This window comes from Diabrotica virgifera, chromosome 1, assembly GCF_917563875.1.
Source record: "Diabrotica virgifera virgifera chromosome 1, PGI_DIABVI_V3a".
In the NCBI taxonomy this organism is placed as follows: Eukaryota; Metazoa; Arthropoda; class Insecta; order Coleoptera; family Chrysomelidae; genus Diabrotica; species Diabrotica virgifera.
Genome location: NC_065443.1, coordinates 95,639,026 through 95,664,503, shown reverse-complemented (window position 1 = coordinate 95,664,503; position 25,478 = coordinate 95,639,026). Strand labels below are relative to the sequence as shown.

General features: G+C 33.7%; 1 protein-coding gene across 4 annotated transcripts in view; it reads left to right on the top strand.

Moving 5' to 3' along the window:
* The window catches only part of LOC114337300 (protein gustavus), a 261,918-nt gene extending 242,122 nt beyond the window's left edge, over positions 1-19,796 (top strand). For all 4 annotated transcript variants that reach the window (XM_050642567.1, XM_050642573.1, XM_028287708.2 and 1 more), the window contains one exon: positions 1,997-19,796. In XM_050642567.1, the coding sequence (XP_050498524.1) occupies positions 1,997-2,136 (140 nt within the window). In that variant the 3' untranslated portion in view covers positions 2,137-19,796. The remainder of the gene's footprint in view (positions 1-1,996) is intronic.
* Positions 19,797-25,478: the final 5,682 nt, after the last annotated feature.

Below are 25,478 nucleotides of genomic sequence, written 5' to 3'. Positions count from 1 at the left end.
TACAGAGTAATTTCCACATATTAATACATTTTTCAAATTGGGCTCTGTACCGCCCTTCTTTATTATATTACGAATACGTGTGCCAAATATCTCAAAAAAATATTCAAAATTACAGCCGCAATCTTGGAACGCGTTTTCGCTACCTGTTGATCGCTACTGTATCACCTTAAAAGAAGCATTTTAATTTGGCATATGTTTCTCAATACAATCACAATTAATAGGTACACAACAATAATTACAATAGATTTTAAATAAAGCTATATTAATATGTAGGCTTATAAAAACAGTATTGTTTTAAATCTATATTTTGAATCAAATTGTGTACGAAACGAAGTAAAAATGTAGCACCACAGAACTGTAAGATCAGTAGCGTACGATTTTCTAATAAATTTAAATAAAATTATTATTTTCTGGAGTATTTAACTTAAAGGATTGTTTCATAAAATTTATATTACTAATAATAAAAAATGTTTTTGGTTATTTAATTAATATAATTCTAAAATTCATAATATAATCGCGATTACGTTTTTCTTGTTATATTACCATTTTGACACTTGTAAGAAATGCTAGAGAAATGTCAATTTTAAAGTTGATGTTTATTTACTTTAATTAACATTACAAATATTTCAAAATGATTGACATCATTAATTAGAATAAAGAATTAGCGATATTATTTGTAAAGTAAACAAAAACAAAGAAAATATCTGACAAGTAATGACATTAACGTGGCCATGATCAAAAGTCACATTCTAATGATTTGGCAGTGTTCTTACGTCAGAAATTTTGATCTACGTAATCTTGCTTCTGTAGTAAAAAGACTATAGTCCTTTTATAAAACAAATATTGCATATTAATACTAAACAGTAATAAGAGTTGTTATTTGATTTGTCTCGTTTATTATACAAGTGAATTAACTTGTAACTGAGATAACAAGCATCTTGCAAAGTGATATGTTAAAGAATATAGGCACTCATTAAGTATTTATTTATGTACTAAAGGAGATGTTTTTTTTAAGTTAAATCAAAGTGTATCAACTAGATGATAGTTCAATCATACATCCAGTGGTGTCTGGTTATAATTCTGTTCAGGGGGCTGATTCGTTTGTTTGTTTGTTGTTTGACAAAATCCCTTTCGTTGATCACCTTTTCATTGAAGTAAGAAATTTCTCCAACTTAAGTTTTTTCAATAGAGCACTTCAGTGTCAATTCAACGAAAATAGATCCCAGAAATCCAAAACGTGTTGATTTGTCTCCAAAGAGCGCCAAAGCAATTACTTTTTTTGAAGAAGGTTACACATTCAAGAAATAGCAAATAAATGGGATAGTGGTTCCACAAAAGGTGTAATGAAATTTTGTAAACGTTATGATAACACGACAAAATCAGCAAAAATAACAGGTCTGGATCCCGCGTATAGGGCTTTTCATCGATTATCATTTGTTTCGAGCTTCTGTCATGTGTCACATAATAGTAATATATCTACGTCAGATAACTTCGGCGAGAGTAAGCTCGCCTTGAAAGTAAAACTATCACTTCTTCGCTTATATTCCGTTATACTTCTGCTGCAAAAGTCCCCTTTTTGCAGTAAGAGAAATTTTAGCCGCCATTTTTAATATACTCAGAATAGACGCAGAAGTCCTCTCTTTGTTGAAAATGATCTGTGTACGTGTAAATAACGCAATAATAACAAAAAGTGACTTTATGAAAATTTGTTGAAAGTCCCCTTTTTGCAGTTAGCAGTTCAAACATAATCTGTCTTAACACATTGCGTGCCGTGCTTTAATCGGGATAATACTCTCAGGGGCCATTACATTGATATCCACGGCAATGAAAGTAAGTCATACGTGTATATCAAAAATGAGCGACGTGGCTCCTGGCAAAATATCTGTGGATCTCATATATGAGCGACGCGGCACGCAATGTGGTAATTAAATTTCAATATGTGTTACAGAAAAATATTTGATGTAAGATTTCTAATATATACTTTCTTTTATTTTAGCCGAGCCTTTGCCTCTCATGGACTTATGCCGTCGCATAATAAGACAACGCCTCGGCAAGCAACTTCTCGAAGAAAAAGTGATGAATCTTCAGCTTCCGCAAGCCTTACAAACTTACCTCTTGTACAGAGATCGAAGATAATACGATGAAGTTTGATATAGTGAAGTGTACTGTTTTTAAAATACTATGTGGTGTAGACAATTAACTGTTTATAGGTCAGGCAGTTTACTCACAATTCGATTGAAATGGCCGCGTGCTAGGCAATAATAAGAGTGGCTTCGGAGATCTTTATAATGACGAAGTAGATTGAATATTTATTATTTATACTAGCAAATTATTTACATTACTGATTTGTAGGTGTAATTGTTTTATTAGACAATTTTTAAATGGTGATCAAGATTCACGGATAGACACAAAATAACTTGTTAATTTATTGTAGTAATCGATGTTTTTGACCACCACTGTGATCTGTATCAGGGATTAAAATATTAACAAGTTATTTAACTTAAAATTCTGACTGAATCCGAAAGGAAATGTTAGAGCTGGTTCACACGCACCCGGTCGCCGGTTACACGGCACCGTTTGCACGGATTGGCGAGCTTTCACACTTTTACGGTTTTGGGTCCGTGTCAAAATGTTAGTCGATGGTCACCATGAATGGCAAACACATTGTTGCCATGATGATTTTGTATCGGCGTATAAAGAGAAGGTGCCATGAAGGTGCATAGACCTGACAACGACTACGACAGCTTAACCGATCTCATTACAGGACGCACTGCGGCCGCAACATCCCTCGTCAACAAGCCTGCTTATAAACTTGACCATCTGTTTCATATAAAAGCTTCTTCTAGGAGCTATATATTCTTTGGTTAAAGGATTCTCTTCTGCAGCAAAACACATTTTTATAAGAGAATGCATTAACCCAGTGTAAATGTTGCAAATCTCGTATTGTTTATTACAATATATGTATCAGATTGAGACTACATGGTATTGACAATGTTAATGATAATTAATATTTAGTAAAATCAAATGAATCTAACGAATTTTGAGATTCACTGAACTGTGACTGAGGTAACAATGAAAGTACTGTTGAAAGAGTAGACGGCTGCAACTGATAAGCATAGGACGGTATTGGTGAGATCTGAAGGAATTTTAACACATCAGGACATACAGGATGCAATGTATGATATGATCAGTTTGTTGTAACATCTGAAGTTGTCAATATGCTACGATCATTCGTTTAATATGTAGGAAACTTTGGAATATTAATGTTTGTAGCAGTGGACAATTTACTAGAAAGCATCTGCTGTCGTTGCTTAATTGCTAATCTAAAATTCTAATATTCCTGCAAATTTCTGGCCAAACACTTGTGGTTTCTTTCATTTCTTTCTTTATAGGTTTCACTTGTTTTATCCCAAATTACAGGTCTTCCATGAACCAAACTGATTAAATGATATCTATCAATTTCCACACTGCCCATTGTTCCTAAGTTAACCACAACAAAAAGTCTATACTAAAATTCAATAAGCTATACAGGAGATGTAAACATTAGTTAACAGCGATGTCATCATCAGCAACATAGAGATGTCCATTTCGTTCAGTTTTGGACATTTGAATATTTTTGGATAACAGTTACTTGTATAATCGTTTAAATTATTCATTAATTTAATTAATAGGATTATTTTTTACTATCTATGTACTCAGTGATCACAATAATTTATATACTATACAATAAAAGCTAATAATCGAGAAAATGGAAAAGGTGATAAAGTTATTTTAATAATATACTGTTACTATGGTACGAGTAGATAAATTTTGAATATCTTTGACAAGTAAAATCATTGTTTACATGCTCTGCGTCGGTTATTGCAATTTAGTATAGTATCCTGCTACTTTTAAGCAAAACGCCTACTTGATTACACAAGAAGTCTGCAAAAAATGCATTAGATGTGAACGCACACATTTAGCCCACTACGTGCTTGATCGCCGTGTATACGTCAACGTTTGTCCTGGCTTATAGCAGTGGCGGCTCGTGGCTTTAGGGACAGGGTCGGCAAGGTTTTGTCTCCTCAGATAGGTATGCCATCTAATTAAAAGGCTTCAATTTCATAGAAGATTTTTGGTTTTTGTTTTTTTTTTTGTTTTTTTTTTTGTTTTTTTCTATAAATTTAGAACTTAAACCTGTTTATAAATTAACTCTAGTCTATGTTGTTTCGAAGTAGCAAAATGGGTTATAACGTCATTGTAAAATTTATTATTGTTTTGGAGAGGTTTTAAAAGTTTTTTTCTATTGACATTTGAGACAAGTTTGACATTCTCTCTTGTTTCATGGTGTTTCGACAATACGTTTTGAATCTATTGAGACAAGAGAAATCCCGTTCATTTGAGGCAGAATTTACCCACATTTGAGCACAATAATTTTAATTTCGGGAATAGTTTGTTATACCTAATGAATTGCAGTATATAAAATTATACATATTTTGTAACTTATCCCACGTTCCGAAAATATTTAGATCAGCATATAAAACTGTTCCAGCATATAAATCCATTGTCTTATTTTATTTGATTAAAGAATAATGGATAATTTTTAATGAACTTGTCTAATAGATATTTTGAAAATTCTTTGGAAATAATAATTGAGTTATCCACTCAAAAAGGTCCGAAACATTGTTTAAATAATCAAAATGTCAAAAAATGAAGAAAAACTTCGATATTTTTTCTTCGTTTTTTGATTTTAACTTTCAAAGTATTCACTTCTGAGAAAAGTTACACTGACATAAAAGATGCGTAATTAAATTTCCTACAATATAGGTTTGGTTAAAAATTTTAAAAAGTGTCATCTTTGTTGCAAAACAGCAATAATTGCGAAAAAAAACATAAAAAATAGGTATTCGCATTTTACGTTTTTCAACCATTTATGCTACACTTACGACCTTCATATTTTAACCAGAAAACCTTTATAATACAATAAAACAATACAATGTAAATGTCATTCAGATCGATTCAATACATTTTGCAATCCAGCTTTTGCAAAAAAAATTAATTTTTTCAAAATGTTGCAGTACTGACAATAAAGCTGATAGCAAGTTGAATTTTTTTTACATATAGAAGAAAGGTACAGTATTCTTCTATACGTAAAAATAAACTCAACTTGCTGTCTGCTTTATTTTCAGTTCTGCAACATTTTGAAAAAATGAATTTTTTGCGAAAGCTGGATTGCAAAATTTATCTTCCAAAATCTATTGAACCGATCTTAATGAAATTCACAGTATTGTTTTATTATATGATATAGTTTTTCTGGGTAAAATTATGAAGGTCCTAAGTGTAGCATAAACGGTTGAAAAACTTGAAATGCCAATACTTGTTTTTTATGATTTTTTCGCAATGTATTGCTATGTTGCAACAAGGGTGACAATTTTTAAAATTTTTAACTAATCCTATATTGTACGAAGTTTAATTACGCAACTTTTATGTCAGTGCAACTTTTCTCGAGAATGAATACTTTTAAAGTTATAATGAAAAATTGAAGAAAAAAAAAACGAATTTTTCCTTCATTTTTTGACATTTTGATTATCTAAACAATGTTCCGGACCATTTTGAGTGGGAGGATAACTCAAATATTATTATATGAGTTATTTTCAAGCAATTTCTGCAAACAAATATGAGTCACCTCTCGACGTCCAAATTAATGTTACTAATATTACAGATGCGCGCCTGGTCTACGTGTCTTGTTGCCGTTTGCAGATCACCGCTCGGCAGATTGTTTATGTGCCGTACTTGCCATTCAAATAAATACGGGGAATGTATAATTGGTTGCCTATCGGCTAATATTCCATAGCTTGTTATTACAAGCAAATGGTCAATCTGGGTACGGCTTGCCGAAGCGGGCCTTATAAGAATTCACACAATCGCAATCGGGTGCATGGCTAGGATCATTAATTTGAAAAGTATCTTACGCACAGCGCACAGGGATCACTTAAAGTATCGGATCGATCGAATTCTTTAAAAAACAATAAATAAAATTTAGTATGTATTATCTCACAGATATTTTTTTTATTTCGCAGAAACGAATATCATCAACTCTGATTAACTTATATATTTAAAAAAATCTATAATGTGTCCATAAATGTGTGGGTCGGCACTGCCGACCCTGATCAGCCGCCACTGGCTTATAGTGGGAATCCCTAACGACAACACGGTTCCCGGGTGCCGTTTAAGCGTGAACGGTATGTGTGAAAGCATTTATTAAAATGTACACTCTTTACCCGTGTATAAGGTGCCGTGTAACCGGCGACCGGGTGTGTGTGAACCTGCTCTTAGTGAGCTGAAATCACCAAAAGTGAATTAGGTTTATTGATGATTTTTTTAAATTGAAATTGTGGTTTTGTAAATTAATTTAATATCTTCCGAAGCCGTTCTTATTACTCGTGTACATATTAATGTTAATCCGACTTTTTATAAAAGACTTTTTTGCTTGGCCTAGAAAAGTTTTCCAGTTCGGACTGACAGTTATAGTCAACAAACTTGTAACATAACATAGACAAGAAAAGACTCCTAGTCTTTTGAATTTGCAATTATTGCTCTGTGATGTGATGGTAGTTGATTGTGAAAGACTTGAGTGAACTTTTAGTATTGATATCGGAAGGAATTTTTAAGCGGTTTTAGTGAGTTTTTTAGGGTAGCTCCCCGAACAGGCATGTAAAGTGAGTCAAACGAAAAAAAGTGTATTGTTACTTTTTGTATGTATTTAAACAATGTTTCTATATGTTTATTCATCAGGACGTAGCACAGTGTACGATTTAACTAATATAGGTGGACAAAACCCTGGAACTCTCTTAAGGGCTTCTAAATTACATTTTATGATAATATAATAGTTAATTGTGGTAAATAAAAGGCATGACCAAATTTTAAATAGTTTTTATTGTTTTAATAAAAATTTTATATCTCTATCATGTCTAGATAATTGTTTTAATGGGAGTTTTCGCAACAAAGATATATAAGGATCAGATGATACTAATAAATATTTAATTAAGTCTTAGTTGCTTCGGTGTCTTGAAATTTTCATTGTATGCCCCAGTCTGACTCTTCTTATTTCTTTATTTTTAGCCTCGGAAGCTTCTTCAGACATTTGGCCAACCGGTATTAGTGAACTTTTTATTATATCTGCCCCATGTACCAATATTTTGTGAACAGTCACAGGCATGTTATACCATGAGTACAAACTTAAATATAGTTCCCTAGTTTTCATACAGTAGTTCTGAAATTTAACAGAGTCAATCTCATAACCAGACGCAACAGCTGCAAGAATCGTCCCAAAATTGTGAATGAGACCTTCATTAAGGTTAGTGATGCGTGCTGTGGTCGTATAATTATAAAAAAATGCTCTTGTGGTATTCCCATCGTTACTGGTACCAAATCCTGGTTTTACTTTGTCGATAATGAGACCCACTTCTTTAAATTTTTTCTTGATTTCGTCTTTCCTTGTTTTAAACATTTCTTTTTTATTGTCTCCTCTTACTTGCCATTCACAAAAATCTTGACGATAACTAATATTTAAAAGGCATTCCATCGCACGAATGTAGGCATGTAAGCTAGATATTCCAAACTGGTACATATTATCGTCTGGCTCTTTCGTTATTAATGCTGTATTCATTTCTTTAGATGTTGCCTTACAGATAAAACATCTTTGAGTTGATCTATTATCACTTAACACATGACACACTTTACCATCAATCATTGTTAGAATCATTTGATGCGTGACCGTGATGGTAACGCCTCGGACTTCTATAAGAGTTGGAACCAATTCTTGAATTTGATTTTCAATCGCTCTACATTCATCTTTTATCAGTGCCTCGCTTTCTTTCTTATAAATAAATTTGAGTACTCTACAGAATCTTGGTGATGATGGCCGAGGATTTTGCCATATGGTCTCTTGCAGATTGTTCACAAGTTTTATTGGAACTAATGATATTACAAACATATACTCATCTGTGCTCTCTGGATCCTCAAACGGTTGCTTATACAAACTATGTCCTGATGAACCATCACACCCCCACTTATATATTAAAGAATAATTTTGCATGTTAGTGTCTAACCTCTCTCCTAGAATATTCTTGCATATTCTCAGTGCTGTATGATTCAGTAGGGCACCCAGTCTTACTTCCGCCGATATATCAGTTACTGTAATATTTTCAACTGGAGGATAACACTGCTCTTTTACCTTTGCTACGTAATCATAGCATGGGTAAGCATTAAAACCCCTTTCTTTTGTCTCTTGTTGCACATTCTTATAAGATTGTACAGTAAAATTGTTTGCTATAAAAAAGGCCAAAGCTTCTTCAGGTGTGTACGGCCTTTGTTTCATGTCGACATCTAAATTTTTTCTTGCTTTCTTATATGTGGAAGCACGCTTTGGTGAGGCTGACGATACTTCTTCCATCAACATAGCAGCATTACGTTTGCCACTAGCTCGGACACTTAATTGTGCAGCAAACGATAATTGATCTTTACTGTAGTCGCTAAGTAAATGTTGAATTTTCCTCTTTTTAGTCTTTTTGGAGCTATCCATAAAAGTCTTTTGAGGTCTACCACCACTAGTACTAGGTTTTGGAGATTGATTTGCTAATATCAGCATATCGAAAGTTAAATCATTATTTAGCCATTGTTCGTATTCATTTAAAAACAAGTCCAATCGTCTTTGCTTCTGAACCCATTTGACTCGAATTTTTTCGCATTCATTTTTTAAGAACGCCTTTAACTGCATCTCTTGTTCTTGATCAATAACCAAATCATCAAAACTCATCTTCACAAAGTTGATTACTGCATTTAATCGACCATTAGCCGGTATAGAACGCCAAAATTCAAATAATAATTTCCGCTTCATTTGGGCACCTGTAACAACAAACATAAAGTATGTTAAAAAACGCAAAAAATAGTATGTAATTATATTATGAAAGTGTACATAGGCGCCCACGCCCATGGGAACGGGGGGGGCGTGACCCCCTCCATCTTTTCGGGTGCTTTAAACTATAATATGGTTATCCAAAATTTACAAAATATAATGTGTAACATCTTTACGTCTGGCCCCCTAAAAATTTTTATATGGGCGCCCGTGAAAGTGTATGAAATAGAAAGTAGTTTAAGACCACAACTACAGCTTTACTACACTTGACAACATAGTATATCTAAATAAATGAGACTTATGACAAATAAATAAACAATTTTGATGCCCTATTTTGTATTGAGTATTAAGTATAATATTTACAAATACATATTTGTTCATATTTTATTTATTATATATGTTAAAAATCGCAAAAAATCGCAAAAAGTAGTAGTAATATTATGAAAGTGTACTAAATAGAGAGTAGTTTAAGACCATAAGTACAGCTTTACTACACTTGACAACATAGTATATATCTAAATGAATGTTACGTATGACAAATAAATAAAAAAATTGATGACCTATTTTGTATTGAGTATTATATATTTACAAATACATATTTGTTTATATTTGGTTTATCAAGTAAATGCATAATTACCTCTAGATGTCGAATCCATCATAAAAAAGCACTTAAAATTGCACTGAACACCAAGACACGTGTAGAAACGTTAGGGTTAACGGTCATACTGAGTGGCAACCGTCTACCTGAAAAAGATTCAGGTAGTTTCGGCCATTGTTTCTAAAAGATCTGCAATACGGGGGTCTTTGTTTTGTATCATCAGTTAAAGTATATATTTAAAAGTGAAAAGGAAGTGATTAAACGTAGTTTTAACAATATAATTTAAATACCTTTTGTCCACCTAGATTAGTCAAATCGTACACTGTGCGTAGTGCAAAATAGAATGTTTTAATTGTTGAAATGTTCGACTTTATTAGCCATTCTTAATGTGAGGTTGTATATCAATATTTTTATGCACAACAATGTCTTCCTTCGAATTATTTTACTTGAAATCGCTTTAATCTACAATTACATATTAAGTTCTCGAAACACATTAATGATTGCCAGATACATCCGCTTTTTTGAAAGTATTTGGTTATCAGTATCGTATCATTGTATCCATGTAACATAGAGCAGTGATTCACTATATGCTCGAAGACACTGTTGCTCAGTCCTGGTAGATTATGAGCGGGATCGTTCATAGAGATGAGAAACACAAGAACAATGGACATAAAACAAAAAAGAACAATGAAGAGAACAATTCTTCAAAAAACGGGCGCCACTGTTTTTAACAAAAGATTTGAAAGATTTAAATCTATTAAGTTCTATAACGTAACTAAATTCAGTCTCTTATATTGTTAGATAATCTTTTTTTAACGTGATAGCACATCACTTGACTTGGCTTAGAAAATAAGAATGTATTCACTATAATTTAGATAATCTGGTAACCAGGGGTAATCTGGTAGACGTAACCAGGGGGAGTATTGGGGGTTATAACCCCCCCCCCCTATTGGGATGGACTTTGAGCTCTATACTGCCGTGCTAAGCCCAAAGGCGGTAACTGATTTTTTATCGAACATGACATTGTTGTATTTCTACATAGATTATAGGTATTTAGAATATTTTTAACAAGTCCTTGGAGTTGTAGAACTATTATAATGGGTATCTAGAATATATTTACAAAGTCTTTGGAGTTGTAGAAGCATTATAATATAATAGGTCTGGATCCGGCGTATGAAAAAAAAGTTGATTAATAGCAAGCTGAAAATTTGTTAATAGCTTAAGACTTTCTAGTTGGATAAACTTTGATATATGGGAACACTGGAACATGGGCAGTTTTAATTGTGGAACAGGTTAAAAATTTGGAACGGTCACACCACGAAAACGGCACATTTATTTTGTCCGACAGAACAGACTTAAACTCTCCGAACAGAGATTAAACTCTCATGCAAAAATCAGACTGCTATTTATCACCTGTCATAATTCCTGTCATTTGACATATTCTACATGTTCCACTCATTAAAAAGCCCATTTGGTGATAAATAGCAGTCTGATTTTTGCATGAGAGTTTAATCTCTGTTCGAAGAGTTTAAGTCTGTTCTGTCGGACAAAATACATGAGCCGTTTTCGTGGTCTGACCGTTCCAAATTTTTAACCTGTTCCACAATTAAAACTTCCCCTGTTCCAGTGTTCCCATATATCAAAGTTTGTCCGACTAGACACCCTTAAGTTATTAACAAATTTTCAGCTTGCTATTAATCAACTTTTTTTTTTCATACGCGGGATCCAGACCTATAATGAAACCTACCTAGAAATACAAAAATGTCATTTTCGATAAAAAATCAGTTACCGCCTTTGGGCTTAGCACGGCAGTATACATAGTGTGACCAACTCCAATTCAGTCGAATTCGGGACAAGGCTGAAAAAAAAATGCCTAAAATCCGGGACTGTTGAATAAAAATCGGGCTATATTTTTAAATATTATAACTTTAATATCATCTTTTTATTGATTATTTAACATTTTTATGTTGACAATGATATTTTGATGAGATTAAGCCACAATTGTTTGTAATGATAATTATTACATTTTTGTTAGTTTATGACGTTTCGACTGGTTTCGACTTCCAATCCGGAAATAGTTCTCAGACACGAAAAATTAGAAAATCAACTGATGTTGGATTTTTATGCAAATATAAACTTATAGGTCTGGATCCCGCGTATAAAAAAAAGTTGATTAATAGCAAGCTGAAAATTTGTTAATAGCTTAAGAGTGTCTAGTCGGACAAACTTCGATATATGGGAACACTGGAACAGGGGAAGTTTTAATTGTGGAACAGGTTAAAAATTTGGAACCGTCATACCACGAAAACGTCACATGTATTTTGTCCGACAGAACTTCCAACTGATTTGTTACCCTTTCATTTAACTCTAATGCAAAAATCAGACTGCTATTTATCACCAAATGGGCATTTTAATAAGTGGAACACGTACAACATGTCAAATGACAAGAATTACGAGAATTATGGGTGTCCGACTAGACACCCTTAAGCTATTAACAAATTTTCAGCTTGCTATTAATCAACTTTTTTTTCATACGCGGGATCCAGACCTATTAGGGTAATACAAAAATGTAATTATCATTACAACCAATTGTGGATTAATCCCTTCAAAAATATAATTGTCAAACATGCCACAAGAAAACAGCTTCAGAACATTTTTATGCTAATTCCTTCTTACTTGTCGAACGATTCAATTTGCTTAAAAATGAAAAGAATTCGATTTGATGTGAATTCTTAGAGGAGTATCGTACCTGTTCAAATTTGAAAATAGAATTTTGAGAAAGCGTTGAAAATTCGGATGGCCCGGAAGCCTTATCCGGGACGCCGGGACACGACTTCGTAATTCGGGCCATGTCCCGGATTTTTCGGGCTAGTTGGTCACACTATCTATACACCATACTCCTCAGAGAACATCAAGGTAACAGATTCAACCTGGTTGGGGGGCTCTGACACCAGACGAATCTTGAATAAAACGGCGCCTCCAAACTAGGGGTCGGAAGCTGAAGCGTTTTACATGTCTGCTCAGATGGGGTCAGGGATAAAACTAACTACATAGATACTGGGGGGTCGAAATAGGGCTAAAGAAGAAGGAGCAGGCACTCAAACCTTCTTTGCGAACGGCGCATCGGTTGGTTATTCGGTGAGCTGGGTCATAGGTTCGTTAGGGAGATGAGAGGGTTTTAAGAAGACTAACTACCATTACCAATTAAACAAAGGATACTAACACAGACTTGAGGACTTTCCTACTATTTAAAATATGACGCCATTTGGAATAAATCCTCAGATTCACTACTGGGTACTTACTGGACTCATTACGGTACTTACGGATACCAAACGGGGGGACATTCATCTGAGATTCCTCTTTTGGGTCAAACTGGGCAATCTTTACATCTACCTTGGCTTCTATGCAAACTTCTTTTTTCTTTTACTCTTATTGAAGAAACTTTCTTAAAAAATATCTCATTGTCATCATACGTCACATCGCACTACTTAACCAGAACTTTTCATTCAACACGGGGGGGGGGGGGGACGCAGCGGGGCATCTTATGACGAAAACAGACTTCTAAAATGTGACAGGACAAAACAGGAACGAGACTACGAGATCAAACATCTCATCGGGACTTCAATACGGGAACTTCAAACAAAAAACAGAAACCACACACTACCATACCGGCTCAACTGCGTCACATTATTTACACTGCGATTTTCACCTTTCAAATCCAACATTATGGAGTGAAACTTTTCACGGGTGTTCTTCAATGGTCATAGAACAAAGGATAAACCATTCACTTGATCTAACATAGCGACAAAAGACAATTTTAAACCGGTAGGTGCGGTCTGATGAGTTCCACCGCTGGTTGACGTGTTACCAGCTAAGGGAGAACTGTGGAACTGCCTCTTCGCGCGGCAAAATCCTTCACCGCTGTGAACCTGCTGCGTACTTGTAAGCAAAATTCGTCCTTATCGCTGCAACATCTACAAGTTTGGGACCAGTCCAATACGTTTTTTCAAGGGGAAATAAGTACTTTCTCAATGTTGCGAAACACTTTAAAACATTTCTAACGGGAGCGGCTTAGGATATTTTAATGATAAATTGCTTCACAAAAAAATCAGAAATTTAGGTATCTTTTTGGGAATAGGATATAAAATTAATGTTGGGTTTTTTCAAACGCTACAAAGCTTCGGTCCGTACTGAGATAAAAGTGATTCTCCATACTTCCATGCGAGAGGCATCCATACATCAGGGATGAATGTGACCTCCGTCCTAGTGACAAACTACAACCCTAATTAGATGAGAAAATACAAAAATAAAACATGCGAAAGAATAAAAGTTATAAAAAAGATCTTACCCTGAAAGGGGTCTAGAACACACATATAATTGATGTTATTGTTCACATTTTGATTACAGTACGGAAAATAAAAAAAGATGGAGAATAAAGAGAATTAAAGGTAGGCTGTTTTTATTCACACAAAAGATTTCCTGAGCAAAATACCGATTTCGAATTTTGACCGAAACATTCAGAATTCTTGGGTGGTCCAACCAAATCGTTTAAAAGATAATCTAGAAAATACTGCAACGTGGTCTTTGGCGATTTTCAGACAATACATTTAATGGAAATATTTACAATATTTGCAAACAACTCAATACGGTATTTTATAATATTAAAGCGGTAACTTGTAAGAAAGTTGGATCGGATAGCTCAGAGGGTAGGATGTCTGACTTCCACGCAGGTAGGCCGGAGATCGAATTCCGGCGCCGGCGAGAACATCTAAACATTTTTAAAAATGTGTATAGGCCCCACGTCGACTCAACCTGAATAAAATGAGGACCTCGGGTAAAACCAGGGGTAATAATAGGCGGTTGAAACGTAGCACTGGCCCTGTTACCTTCCCTGTATACCGTAGCCCCTAGAGATAGCAGATTACACTGCTATAATCCCAAAGCCGTTTTATCGGTATACATCAGGAGACTATTATTATAACTGGTAAAAAGGTTTATGGAAGGTAGTTGAACATATTTAACGCTTGTCTTATTAATAGAACATAAACATATTTAAGAAATATATTCTTCCGCATAAGTACCAACATCATGGCTCCTATCACACCGGAAAACGAGCTTTTCTATTCCGTCATCACAGAAATTTGTCGCCTATCAGCGTCATCGTGGCGCTGCCTCCCTCTGGGGAAGGAACACTGCTAGATCGGGTTTGTATAAGAATTGATCAAATATTTCCTAGTCAAGTGATGTGATGATCAAATCTTCAATGATCACTGAACATTGCCCACTTCTTTTCTAGCCATGTTCTTAGGTTAGATCGGGACTGTAAGGAGGATGATCAAATTTTTCTCTTTCATTTGCGTACCATTCGATTACAAATAATGTTTTGTTTGTACACTTCACAAATGTGACAGCGAATTTCAACTGTTACAGAAGAAATGTAATTACAACGCGAATTTTACAATTGACGGGATTTGTCAATTTGCGTATACATTTTGAATACGTAAAATCAAATGCATAATCAATTGATTGTTGCTGTAATGGCGTTTAAGGCTTGCCAACATTGTAGAAACACAGTGCCCATATGCGGAACACCAACCAGAACGCCGTAGCGGCGGAATTTCAAAATGGTACTTAAAAAACACGCCTTCTTTATTAACATCGAAGATTCCATCAGAGGGACTTAAATATTATTTTAACAATCCACTCGTTTAATAGATGAGACTTTATTACTGAATAAACCAAATTTTATCTGCGAGAATATTCAACTTTATTGTCTTCCTTTAATGGTCACAACCATAGAGCTTTTGCTTTTTTAGATAAAAGTTGCTTCCTATTATTGGTTAATATTTAAAAACTTTCTTACGTTTGTTTGAAAGAGATAAGATAAGGATAATTTTTGAGATTACAAACAGAAATTATTGTACTACGATGATCTAGTGATCTGTTCTCACTCAAAATTAAAAAGAGACGACAATAACACGAACAATTAGCGAATTGCAATACATTATTTAATTTGTTCTGCCTGGCTGTCAATTTAGGAAGATCAAATTGTAGTGGACCTATTGACAAATTGGATGCTTTTCTTATTGAATTTTCAGATATTTTCTTGCACATTTGTCTTCGGGTATTCGCCCCTGATGTCCAAGTTATCTCATTCTGACTCATAGGCGTAACCAGGGGGTTTGGGTGTTATAACCCCCCTCCATTTGGATGTACTTTGAGCTCTATACGCTTAACACCATTACTATTCCATACCCCGCAGAGACCATCAAGTAGTTGTAACCCCCCCCCCTTAGGATCATCCTGGTTACACCTCTGTCTGACTCTCTTCACCTGTCACAAATCTTGTCTCTCCATAGGGTTGTATTAGTCATTTTGAGAAAAATAAATGTCATCACTATTTTTGAGGACACGAAACGTCAAAAATTAAAATATTTTTAATTATGCGACATTTTCAACCCCCATAATTGTGTTGGTTGACAGCTGGTGTGACTGTCTAAAGAAGTGCAACCTTGTTCATCTCTGTTGTCGTCTTCTACTGAGCATATCAATGACTTCAACAGGCAAGTAGTTTCATCGTCTTATTGAAAAGATTGTCATCTAAGTTACCAGACAATTTTTAATGATTTTTTCAATAATTAAATACAATGAAAGATAAGGAATCCCCTTGCCTTATTCCTCGTATCTTATTAACCTTACATATACTCTTCTCCAATAATTGCCATTTTATTCTGTCATTCGTGTAGGGCCATTTTTAAAAGATATAATAGTTTCCGCCAGATTCCTAATTCTTCCATAGTTTTAAAAAGGTATCAGAAAAAATTATAAAATAAGGCTATACACTTGTTGTTGTTTATAAGTTGCCGCTGTTTTGACCTGTCAAATTTAATCAAAACAGCAACTAATAATAAATAACAACAGCGTGTAATACTTCTTTATTTTATAATTTTTAAAATTCTTTTTTAAAACGACTTCCGGATTGGAAATCCAAACGTCAAAAACAAATATAAAATATAATTTCTATTACAATTAATTGAGGCTTAATCCCATATAAATGTAATATGTATGTAGGAATTCGTTAAAGACAATAGTAATAAAAGTCCGTGTGATGTTTAACAGTTTTAATTAATAAAATAGATAACTAAATTATAGATACTATTAAATTAACGAAATGTAAAAGTCTTGTGTAATTGCGACTAAATTTTTACGTGTTCTTATTCTTACAAAAAGAAATGTATTTCTAAATAATTTGCGTCTAATCAGTATTATAACCGTCTTGTCATAATACCCGTCTTAACTCGTCTTTTTCTATTATCCCAAAGGACACGTCCGTCGCGTTTCTGATGTTAAAATCGACTGACTCTCGCCTCCTACGCTGAAACAAATTCTCTTCCAGAGTTAATCTCCCTCTTCTCATGGTTTAATTCGCTTTCGTGTGAACTAACCTATTAAAATTTGTTCAAAGGGCTCTACTGTTATTTTTACTTATGTCTTAAAGATTCAAAGTTAAAATTAGTGCGCGCCGGCTACCGTTAATAATCCCAATCCGTTCCACCCATCTGGGCCTACTTAGGTCCATATGTGTGAGACTCTTTTTCGTGCTCGTAATAATAATTAAGAGAAAAAATATATACAGGGGTCTTAAAAATTAAGGTAAAATATTTACAATTCTACATGTATTTAAAATGTTGTTGACTTGTAAAATTGATAATTTAAAACATTTAATTTAAGTAGAATGTAAAAAGGTCATATGCTTCCAAATATGCATAGTGGTAGTGGCAATCATCTACTCCTTCCTGTCATCAGTCTTCACATGCCCCTGCTCTTATTATCCAAAATAATTGATATTGTTCATATTGGGAGGGGGATAGCTGCTGATGGATGGACTGTCCGTCTTAGCCTACCGATTTTTATTTCTCCGCGATCTGCTATTTATAGTACATACATGATTTATATCTGTTTTAGAAATAGTTTATCATATGTGTCTTATACATTGTTAATTTGAATTTTTGACCTAAGTTTCTCTCTGCTCTTCGAAATCAAAACCATTATTTTGGTTTTCTCTTCTTTTATTATGAGATCTAGAAGCGTAGTATTCAGTAATTTGCGTTGATATATTAAATACAGTTAAAATTGGAAAAACTCGCACAGGCGCAACGAACAATTATTTTGTTCTGTTCTGTCTAACAAATGCTTTTTTCAATTTTTTTACAAGAAAACTGCTTAAAACCAACTTTATATAGGTTTTTCTCTAGTATGTGTTCTCAATTGTATTGTCAAACAAGATTTATAGCTCCTCTATTCTCTATTGTATAACACGGCTTCCCTCACAGTCTTTTCAGTCAGTGGTATGTTGATAAGAAGATATGCCAGAAAGTCATTAAGAAAATTTTTCAAAAAATTGTCTTTGCAATTCCAAAAATTTTGGGATCTAAAGAAGAGGAAGAAAATATTAAATAATGATTGTAGATCTAGGTATTAAAATATTGGAAAGTTAAAAAAATACATTTATTTGTTACAATGGATCTTTCAGAAAGTAAAAAAGCACAAATAAAAAAAACGCTTCCACATTTTTGCTCATGTCCTAAAGCAACATATTTGTGTAATGTGCGTGCTTCCGTCAATCCAAAAGTATTTTAGCTGAATATAAAAAAACGCACAATTAAAGCGAAATAAGTTTACTTGAGTCCACGTGTGGTAGATAAATTAGTTGTGTTAACCTAATTTAATATACATTTTGTAATCATACACTGTTTTCAGGTTTATAGGCTGTGATCTGGGAAATATTTCTTCCTGACGTTTCTTTAACTACAGCAGGTATTAACAGTAGCTGACAATAATGTATGATTACAAAACAATGGCCTTGAAAGCCAGTCAAATTCTTAGTAGGTGCAATTTATTAATATTAAAGATATTCTTAATAAATTTTAGAGTTTATGCGATATTGCTTCATAACATTGATAAACTCTTAGCACTTAGCACTCTAGTCCTTTTGAATGTTGGCATTACGGCTAAAGTCCGCCAAATGTGGTCAAAAATTTTATAGCGGTTTTAATCCGAAAAGGTTGCATACCCCGAGCTCAAGAAGCGATTAATACTCGAAAGCCGACAGTCCGCGGATGCGCCGTTGATAAGTCTACGGAACGAAACCAAATTTTGCTCGTTTTTGCATTAACAAACAAAATACGACTGCCTATGACTTGTATAATATGAAATGAAACTCGAAGTCACAGTGCAAAATTCTTTATCGATTAAAATGTAGTTTCGACAATTTTCTTATCAGGCCAAAAATATGTTAATTTATGTAACAATGGTTAATAGGTTAAGGACACACAAAAATTAAAGAACATGTAAATAGAAATGAAATGGTAAACAGTAGCAAAAAAAAACAACAAAAATTAAAAAACAACCTACATTAAATTTGTAAAAATAAAGCACTTAAGTAAAATAAAGTGTAAAGTAACACCATAAAATTTTCGACTCCATTTGGCAGACTTAAGTCGGCGTTACAATTCCACTTTTTCGGTAAGTTAGAATACATTTCAAAAAGAAACAGTACACTTGCAAACACTCATTTCTGAAGTTATTGGGGATTTGCCTACTTAGGTTTAATGTAACTCAGGCAAAAAAAAAGAATAAAAAACTCGAATTATAATCGAACCAAAATGAGATTATACATTTAATTGCATTGACATTTTTTAATATTATTTTATAAAAGAATAACATAAATAGTCTGGAATTTTTGTGTGATGACATACTTTGTTGAAATGTTAATTTCGAAAGAGATTGTTCATTTTGTAATTAAGATGTGTTAATTGAACAGCTTTTCGTACAAATTGTTTTGAAGTAAGATACAAAAAAATACTTAAGAATGTTCAATATATACAAAGAATAATAATAAACAAGCACATTTCTTAGAAAAATACGATTCCACATGTTGTCTTCTTTTATTTTAAAGAGGTAAGATTTAGCTGTAATAATATGATGTAATAATTGGTTATGAATATTGTAAATTATATTTGAATTCCTTTTGACTAGTAAAATACATTTTCTTATTTTGGTAATAAAGATTCGAAATAAATGAAGAGAACAATTGAAATGTCATGGAGAGTTGATTTTTTGAATATTTTTTCAACCATTTGTCTCGTCTTTGGCATTTGTGCAAATAGTGCAGCTATCTATAATAAACAAAGCATACCAAACGTTGCAATAAAGTAGACAATTTATTTTGATGAATATTACCTTACTGTATGTACATATGCCAATTTTAAAATTAAAAGAATCATGAAAGTGTATCAATAAGTGTTTAGTTATTTCATCCAAAAGAGACCACTACTAATAATAGTGAAAAATGCGGTGAGCCTAATATTTGCTTACCTCGTATAAAGCCTTTGCCCGTCGCCGGCAACATAAAGTGGTCAGTGGTCACTACAGAATTATACGCAGAAGCACAGAACGTTGGTGTCAAACAGTATCAGTCGAGTTAGATCTTTCAACTTATTGTGTGAGCTATTCCAGGTCAAATCAACACACTTTGAATTAATTTTTTTCCTGACCTATTTAGATTTTGTTAAAATTTAGAGTATTCATAGTGGATGATTAGGTGAAGAAATACAAAATTTTAAATTTTTATCTCGAGCCGTTTCCGAAATATGGTTATGTAAAGTTTTCCAAAAAGATCCAAAACACCGCGACAATACTTTATTGGAATGGTTGTAAACGCTGACCTGATTGAGCTAGAATGCTGGGAGAGGTGTCATTTTGCATCATTTTTAAAGCTCTTTACAGTGATATATACAGCATGATGCTACGATAAACAAGTTTTTCTCAAACAAAAAAAAAATATTTTGATTAAGTTTTTTTCCAAAAAGTACATATTTAAAATTTTCATAATATTCCTACAAATACACAGTACTGTTGTTAATAACATATAAAAATTTAATCATGGGATGGCGATGGGTTCAACATAAAAAAATATAAATTTCACACATACAGTATGGTGCAAATGAAAGGAATAAATTCGTAATGTCACAAGTTGGCAACTTTAAGGAAAAATCCCGAAACAGGTCGATTTTTATTTTTAAATTGTAATTTTTTGGCATATGTATCATACTAGTGACGTCATAAATCTGGGCGTGATGACGTAGTCGATGATTTTTTAAATGAGACTATAGGTCCTGTGTTAGCTCATATGAAAGGTTATTCAATTCTCAATTAATTTAATATACAAATATACTTTTTGGAAAAAAACTGAATCAAAATATATTTTTGAGAAAAATTTGTTTATCGTAGCATCATGCTGTATATATCACTGTAAAGAGCTTTAAAAATGCTGCAAAATGACACCTCTCCCAGCATTCTAGCTCAATCAGGTCAGCTTCTACAAGCATTCCAATAAAGTATTGTCGCGGTGTTTTGGATCTTTTTGGAAAATTTTACATAACCATATTTCGGAAACGGCTTGAAATAAAAATTTAAAATTTTTTATTTTTGTTTCTCTTGTTAGCCACTGTGAGTGTTCCAAGTTTAACCAAATCTGAAGAGGGGGCGGAAATTAGGTGTGTTGAATTGATATGGAATGACCCTTGTACAAAAATGAACGATGAAAGAGTATTAACTCTTCTTTTACTCGAAGGAGAAGGTGACGTTTACTAAATACGGACGTCACTAAAGAAAAAGAGACGAAGAGAAGAAAGCACGAGTTGCTGGTCAAAATAAATCGAAGTTTTATTAAGGGTGTAGGCGCAAAATTTCGCGCCAATGTGTTTTAACTGCATTAATTTTTTTCGAATCCTGAGAAAACTAATAAATATTTTTGAAAAATTTAAACGCAGAATGAAAGACTTTACCGAGGGCAGAAAGTCCCTTAGAATAACCAAAAAGTTTCTTTTGAATGAGATATTTAAAGTTAAAATTCACATTAAATTTTCTCTTTTTTTCACTCCTGTAACTTATTAAAATAAACATTATAGAAGTTTTCAGGGACTTTCGGCCCTCGGTAATAATGCAATCTTTCATTCTGCGTTTAAAATTTTCAAAAATACGTATAGGGCAGTCAATGAGAGCAAGAAGAGGTTATTACCTCCGAATTCTATCCTACTGCATGGATTTTAATGAAATTTTAGGAATAGCCTGAAAATATCTCCTTATTCAAAGTCTACCCTATGCCGATGTGTGCTTTTTTCTTGGGGGCGGTTCCCACCCCTTCTCGGGGGTGGAAAATTTTTTTGGTTAAACAACTACGGAAGTTGCTGGAGAACCTAATTCTAAGCAAAAACTGTTCTATAATTTTTTTTTTCGAAAACTCGATACTTTATGAGTTATTCGTGATTGAAAATTGGCCATTTTCATTGAAATATAACACCTTTTCAAACGGTTTTTTGCGAATACTTTGAAACAATGCATCTATCTAAAAAAATTATATAAAACATTTTTGTAGCTCATAAAAAACAAAGAGATTCGTTCCTTCTTCAATCTTCTAGTTATAACACAAAAAGAGATATGGTAGGTAAAATGAGTTTGTTTTTTTGGTGCATGCTCAAAGCAGTGTATTCAACTTGAAATAACAGAGAAAAAGTCGATTCTAGGTGTATAATGCTACCAATACCTTTTATTGTGCTTGAAAAGTCCTTTCAAATAAGCAATATTAAATGTCGATTATATTCAAACTAAGCGAGATATGCTGCAAAAAATTGATGACTAATGAATTTTAAGAAAAAAAAAAAGGATATTTAGCCCCTCATCCACAAGAATTTAAATGCATCGTTTTCCTTCTACAATATATTTTACTACAGTGTTATTTTTATGACGAAGTAGTTTTCAATCCTAATAGTAAATTATTAATATTAAAAATATTACTAAAAGATTTTTAAATTGAAAACTTATTGGTACACTTTCCTGGTGACACCTCCAAGACTTCTACAATTTGCAAGTCAAATGAATGCTGCAGTGAAGACGAGAGGGAAGGAATTCTACACTATGCAACTCACATCCCCGTCTGCAGCTGGTAAAGTTCCAACGGAAAAATGCACCTAGTTATTCTACGGAGTAATACGACTATAAAATAAAAATGTATACCATTTTTATTCAGTTGCAATGCGAAGGCAAAACAATCTTACTTTTCAATTAGAATACGGAGTGCAGTCCAGTCCCTTGAATCGCGATTTTCGGCTCTTATTGGAGCCTTCATCGGAAGGAACGTAGGCACTGTTCTCCATATTTTAACTGATTCGTATCGAGAGGTTTTCCCACCCATTGCAACTGAAGTGATGATAGTAGGTGGCTAGCGCCATCTGGCATTGAAAGACGAAGTAGTTTTCAATCCTAATAGTAAATTATTAATATTAAAAATATTACTAAAAGATTTTTAAATTGAAAACTTATTGGTACACTTTCCTGGTGACACCTCCAAGACTTCTACAATTTGCAAGTCAAATGGATGCTGCAGTGAAGACGAGAGGGAAGGAATTCTACACTATGCAATTCACATCCCCCGTCTGCAGCTGGTAAAGTTCCAACGGAAAAATGCACCTAGTTACTCTACGGAGTAATACGACTATAAAATAAAAATGTATACCATTTTTATTCAGTTGCAATGCGAAGGCAAAACAATCTTACTTTTCAATTAGAATACGGAGTGCAGTCCAGTCCCTTGAATCGCGATTTTCGGCTCTTATTGGAGCCTTCATCGGAAGGAACGTAGGCACTGATGATGATAGTTCATTCCGATGAAGGCTCCACTAAGAGCCGAAAATCGCGATTCAAGGGACTGGACTGCACTCCGTATTACAAACACATGCAGATTCTATTATGAGATAATCTAGATGAAAAAATAATATTTTTGGGTTGATGATTGTGCCCAAAGGAATTAAATAATCCTGCAGTTTAGCATTACCGATACAACTAAATACAATTGCTTGGGTCTTACTCGGAAAAGACTGTGAAGCGGTTGAAGCTTCTGTTTGTGATATTTGAACGTTGATTTACTGGACTGGTTAGATCGGAAGGTGTGTTTACATTGTGTGAAGTCATTTTAAGCTGCGATGGCGAAAGCTTCAGTCCGACTCTGGTAAGTGACAAACCAACCGCATGCTAGCTAACCTCACAAAATGATTGTACGGTGGTGTATTTTTCTTATTTGACGTTTTATTTTCACAATAATAAACTAATAATTACGTATAGATGACTTACGTAGTAGTATCTAGTAGATAAACACTTTAGTTTTTAAAAAACTATTTAATAATACCACTTGTTTTTAGTAAAAACTAGGAGTACAATATCCGTACAACTTGACCATACCTTGCCAGGGCCGGTCTCCTTTAATAAATTGTTTTATATTTTCTTCCGTTCTTGATTGTTGCCAATTTTTTTTATTAGGTAGGTATTAGTTTTTCTGTAATTTTTTGTTTAATTTAGGGGACACATTGTTTCCTTTTGCGGATGGCACGTAGTCAGGAGTTTCATGCCAAGCTGCAATTTGTATGTTTTTGTGAGACTCACTGCCGCTGATTCTATTTGAAGCTCATTTTTTAAGGGTGGATTTAGCGAGATCAGGTCTAGTTTTTCTCCAAATTGAGAACTTACATTGAGTCTTACAGTTGTGCAAAATATGTTGTTTTTTTTACGAAATTTTTTACTAAATCTGTGAGTGGTACCTATATGTTGAAATATGACTGAGCTTTATATTTTATATCAATGCGTTTTGTGATGCAGTAGCCAGGGCTGCTTTATCCATTAGGCAATATAGGCAGCTGCCTAGGGCGGCAAATTGTGAGAGGGCGGCACAGGGCGTCATTTGAAATTTTGATTGGGGGGGCAAGCATTATATAATATACAATACATTATATATGATGTAATGATGAAAACTGAAAGCATTTTTTGTAAATTTCAGTCATTTTCAGTTTCGGGGGGGGGGTGGGCAACTGCCTCCCCTAACCCTACCAAATGACGCCCCTGGGGCGGCAGAAATACTGTACAAAAAATATTTGTATTTAAAAATTAAAATCGAATAACAAATATGTGGATGTGCATTCATATCAAAAATAAAACAAACATAGTATTCTGTTATCTTAAACCTAATATGCATTATTCATCCAAAAAGAACGGAAGTCATAAATTTAGTGATTATTGGGCCGCCAGAAGCTCGCCAAAGACGGTGAATTGACTGAACACATCAATATTGCACATATTGCAGAAACTAAAGATTACAGTAGGAAATCGAGTTAGAGTTGGGATCAGGGCCGGCGATAACGGGCCTGCAAGGGATGCACTGCAGACGGGCGCCCCTGTTTGGGGGGGGGGGCGCCAAACTGAGCTTTTTTTCTGCTGGTGCTATAAAAAATACTAATTAAAAAACCGAAGGGCGCTTATGATGGTGTTGCAGGCAGGCGTCTTATACCCTAACGCCGGTACTGGTTGGGATTTTCAAACTGTATTATTACAAGTAGGTAACATTCGTGTCGTCGCACTGATATAATACTCCAGCCAGGGAAATAGGCAAGAAATAGACCATGTTCGGGACAATGAAATATCAAGGTAGCTGACTTCTTTAGTTATTGTTGACTTGACCTATAGGATGAAAACCTACATGTTTCCTGTCTAGAGTTCGTGTTTTTTAGTTATTAAGAATTTACTGCAATCAACGCGATTTTTCCCATTTTTTGCACTCAATTAAAAAGCTAAATAGTTGACATAAAATTACCAAATTTATTTTTTTAGAACATTGAAAATCCTTCAAAATGACGATTTTTGAAACTCAAAAAGTTATTTTGTTGCATCGTAAACTGCAAAATAACTGAAAATCGTTATTTATTAATAACTTTTACTAAAACTAACTTAGAACTGTAGTGTTTCACTTAACTTGAAGTTGGGTATTGGGGTACATAAAAAACTCCCAAAATTTGAGACCGATCCATTAATTAGTTTAAAAGTTAGGTATTCTATTTGTTTATCCCAGATACCTTTGTTTTGCAATAACAAATGACA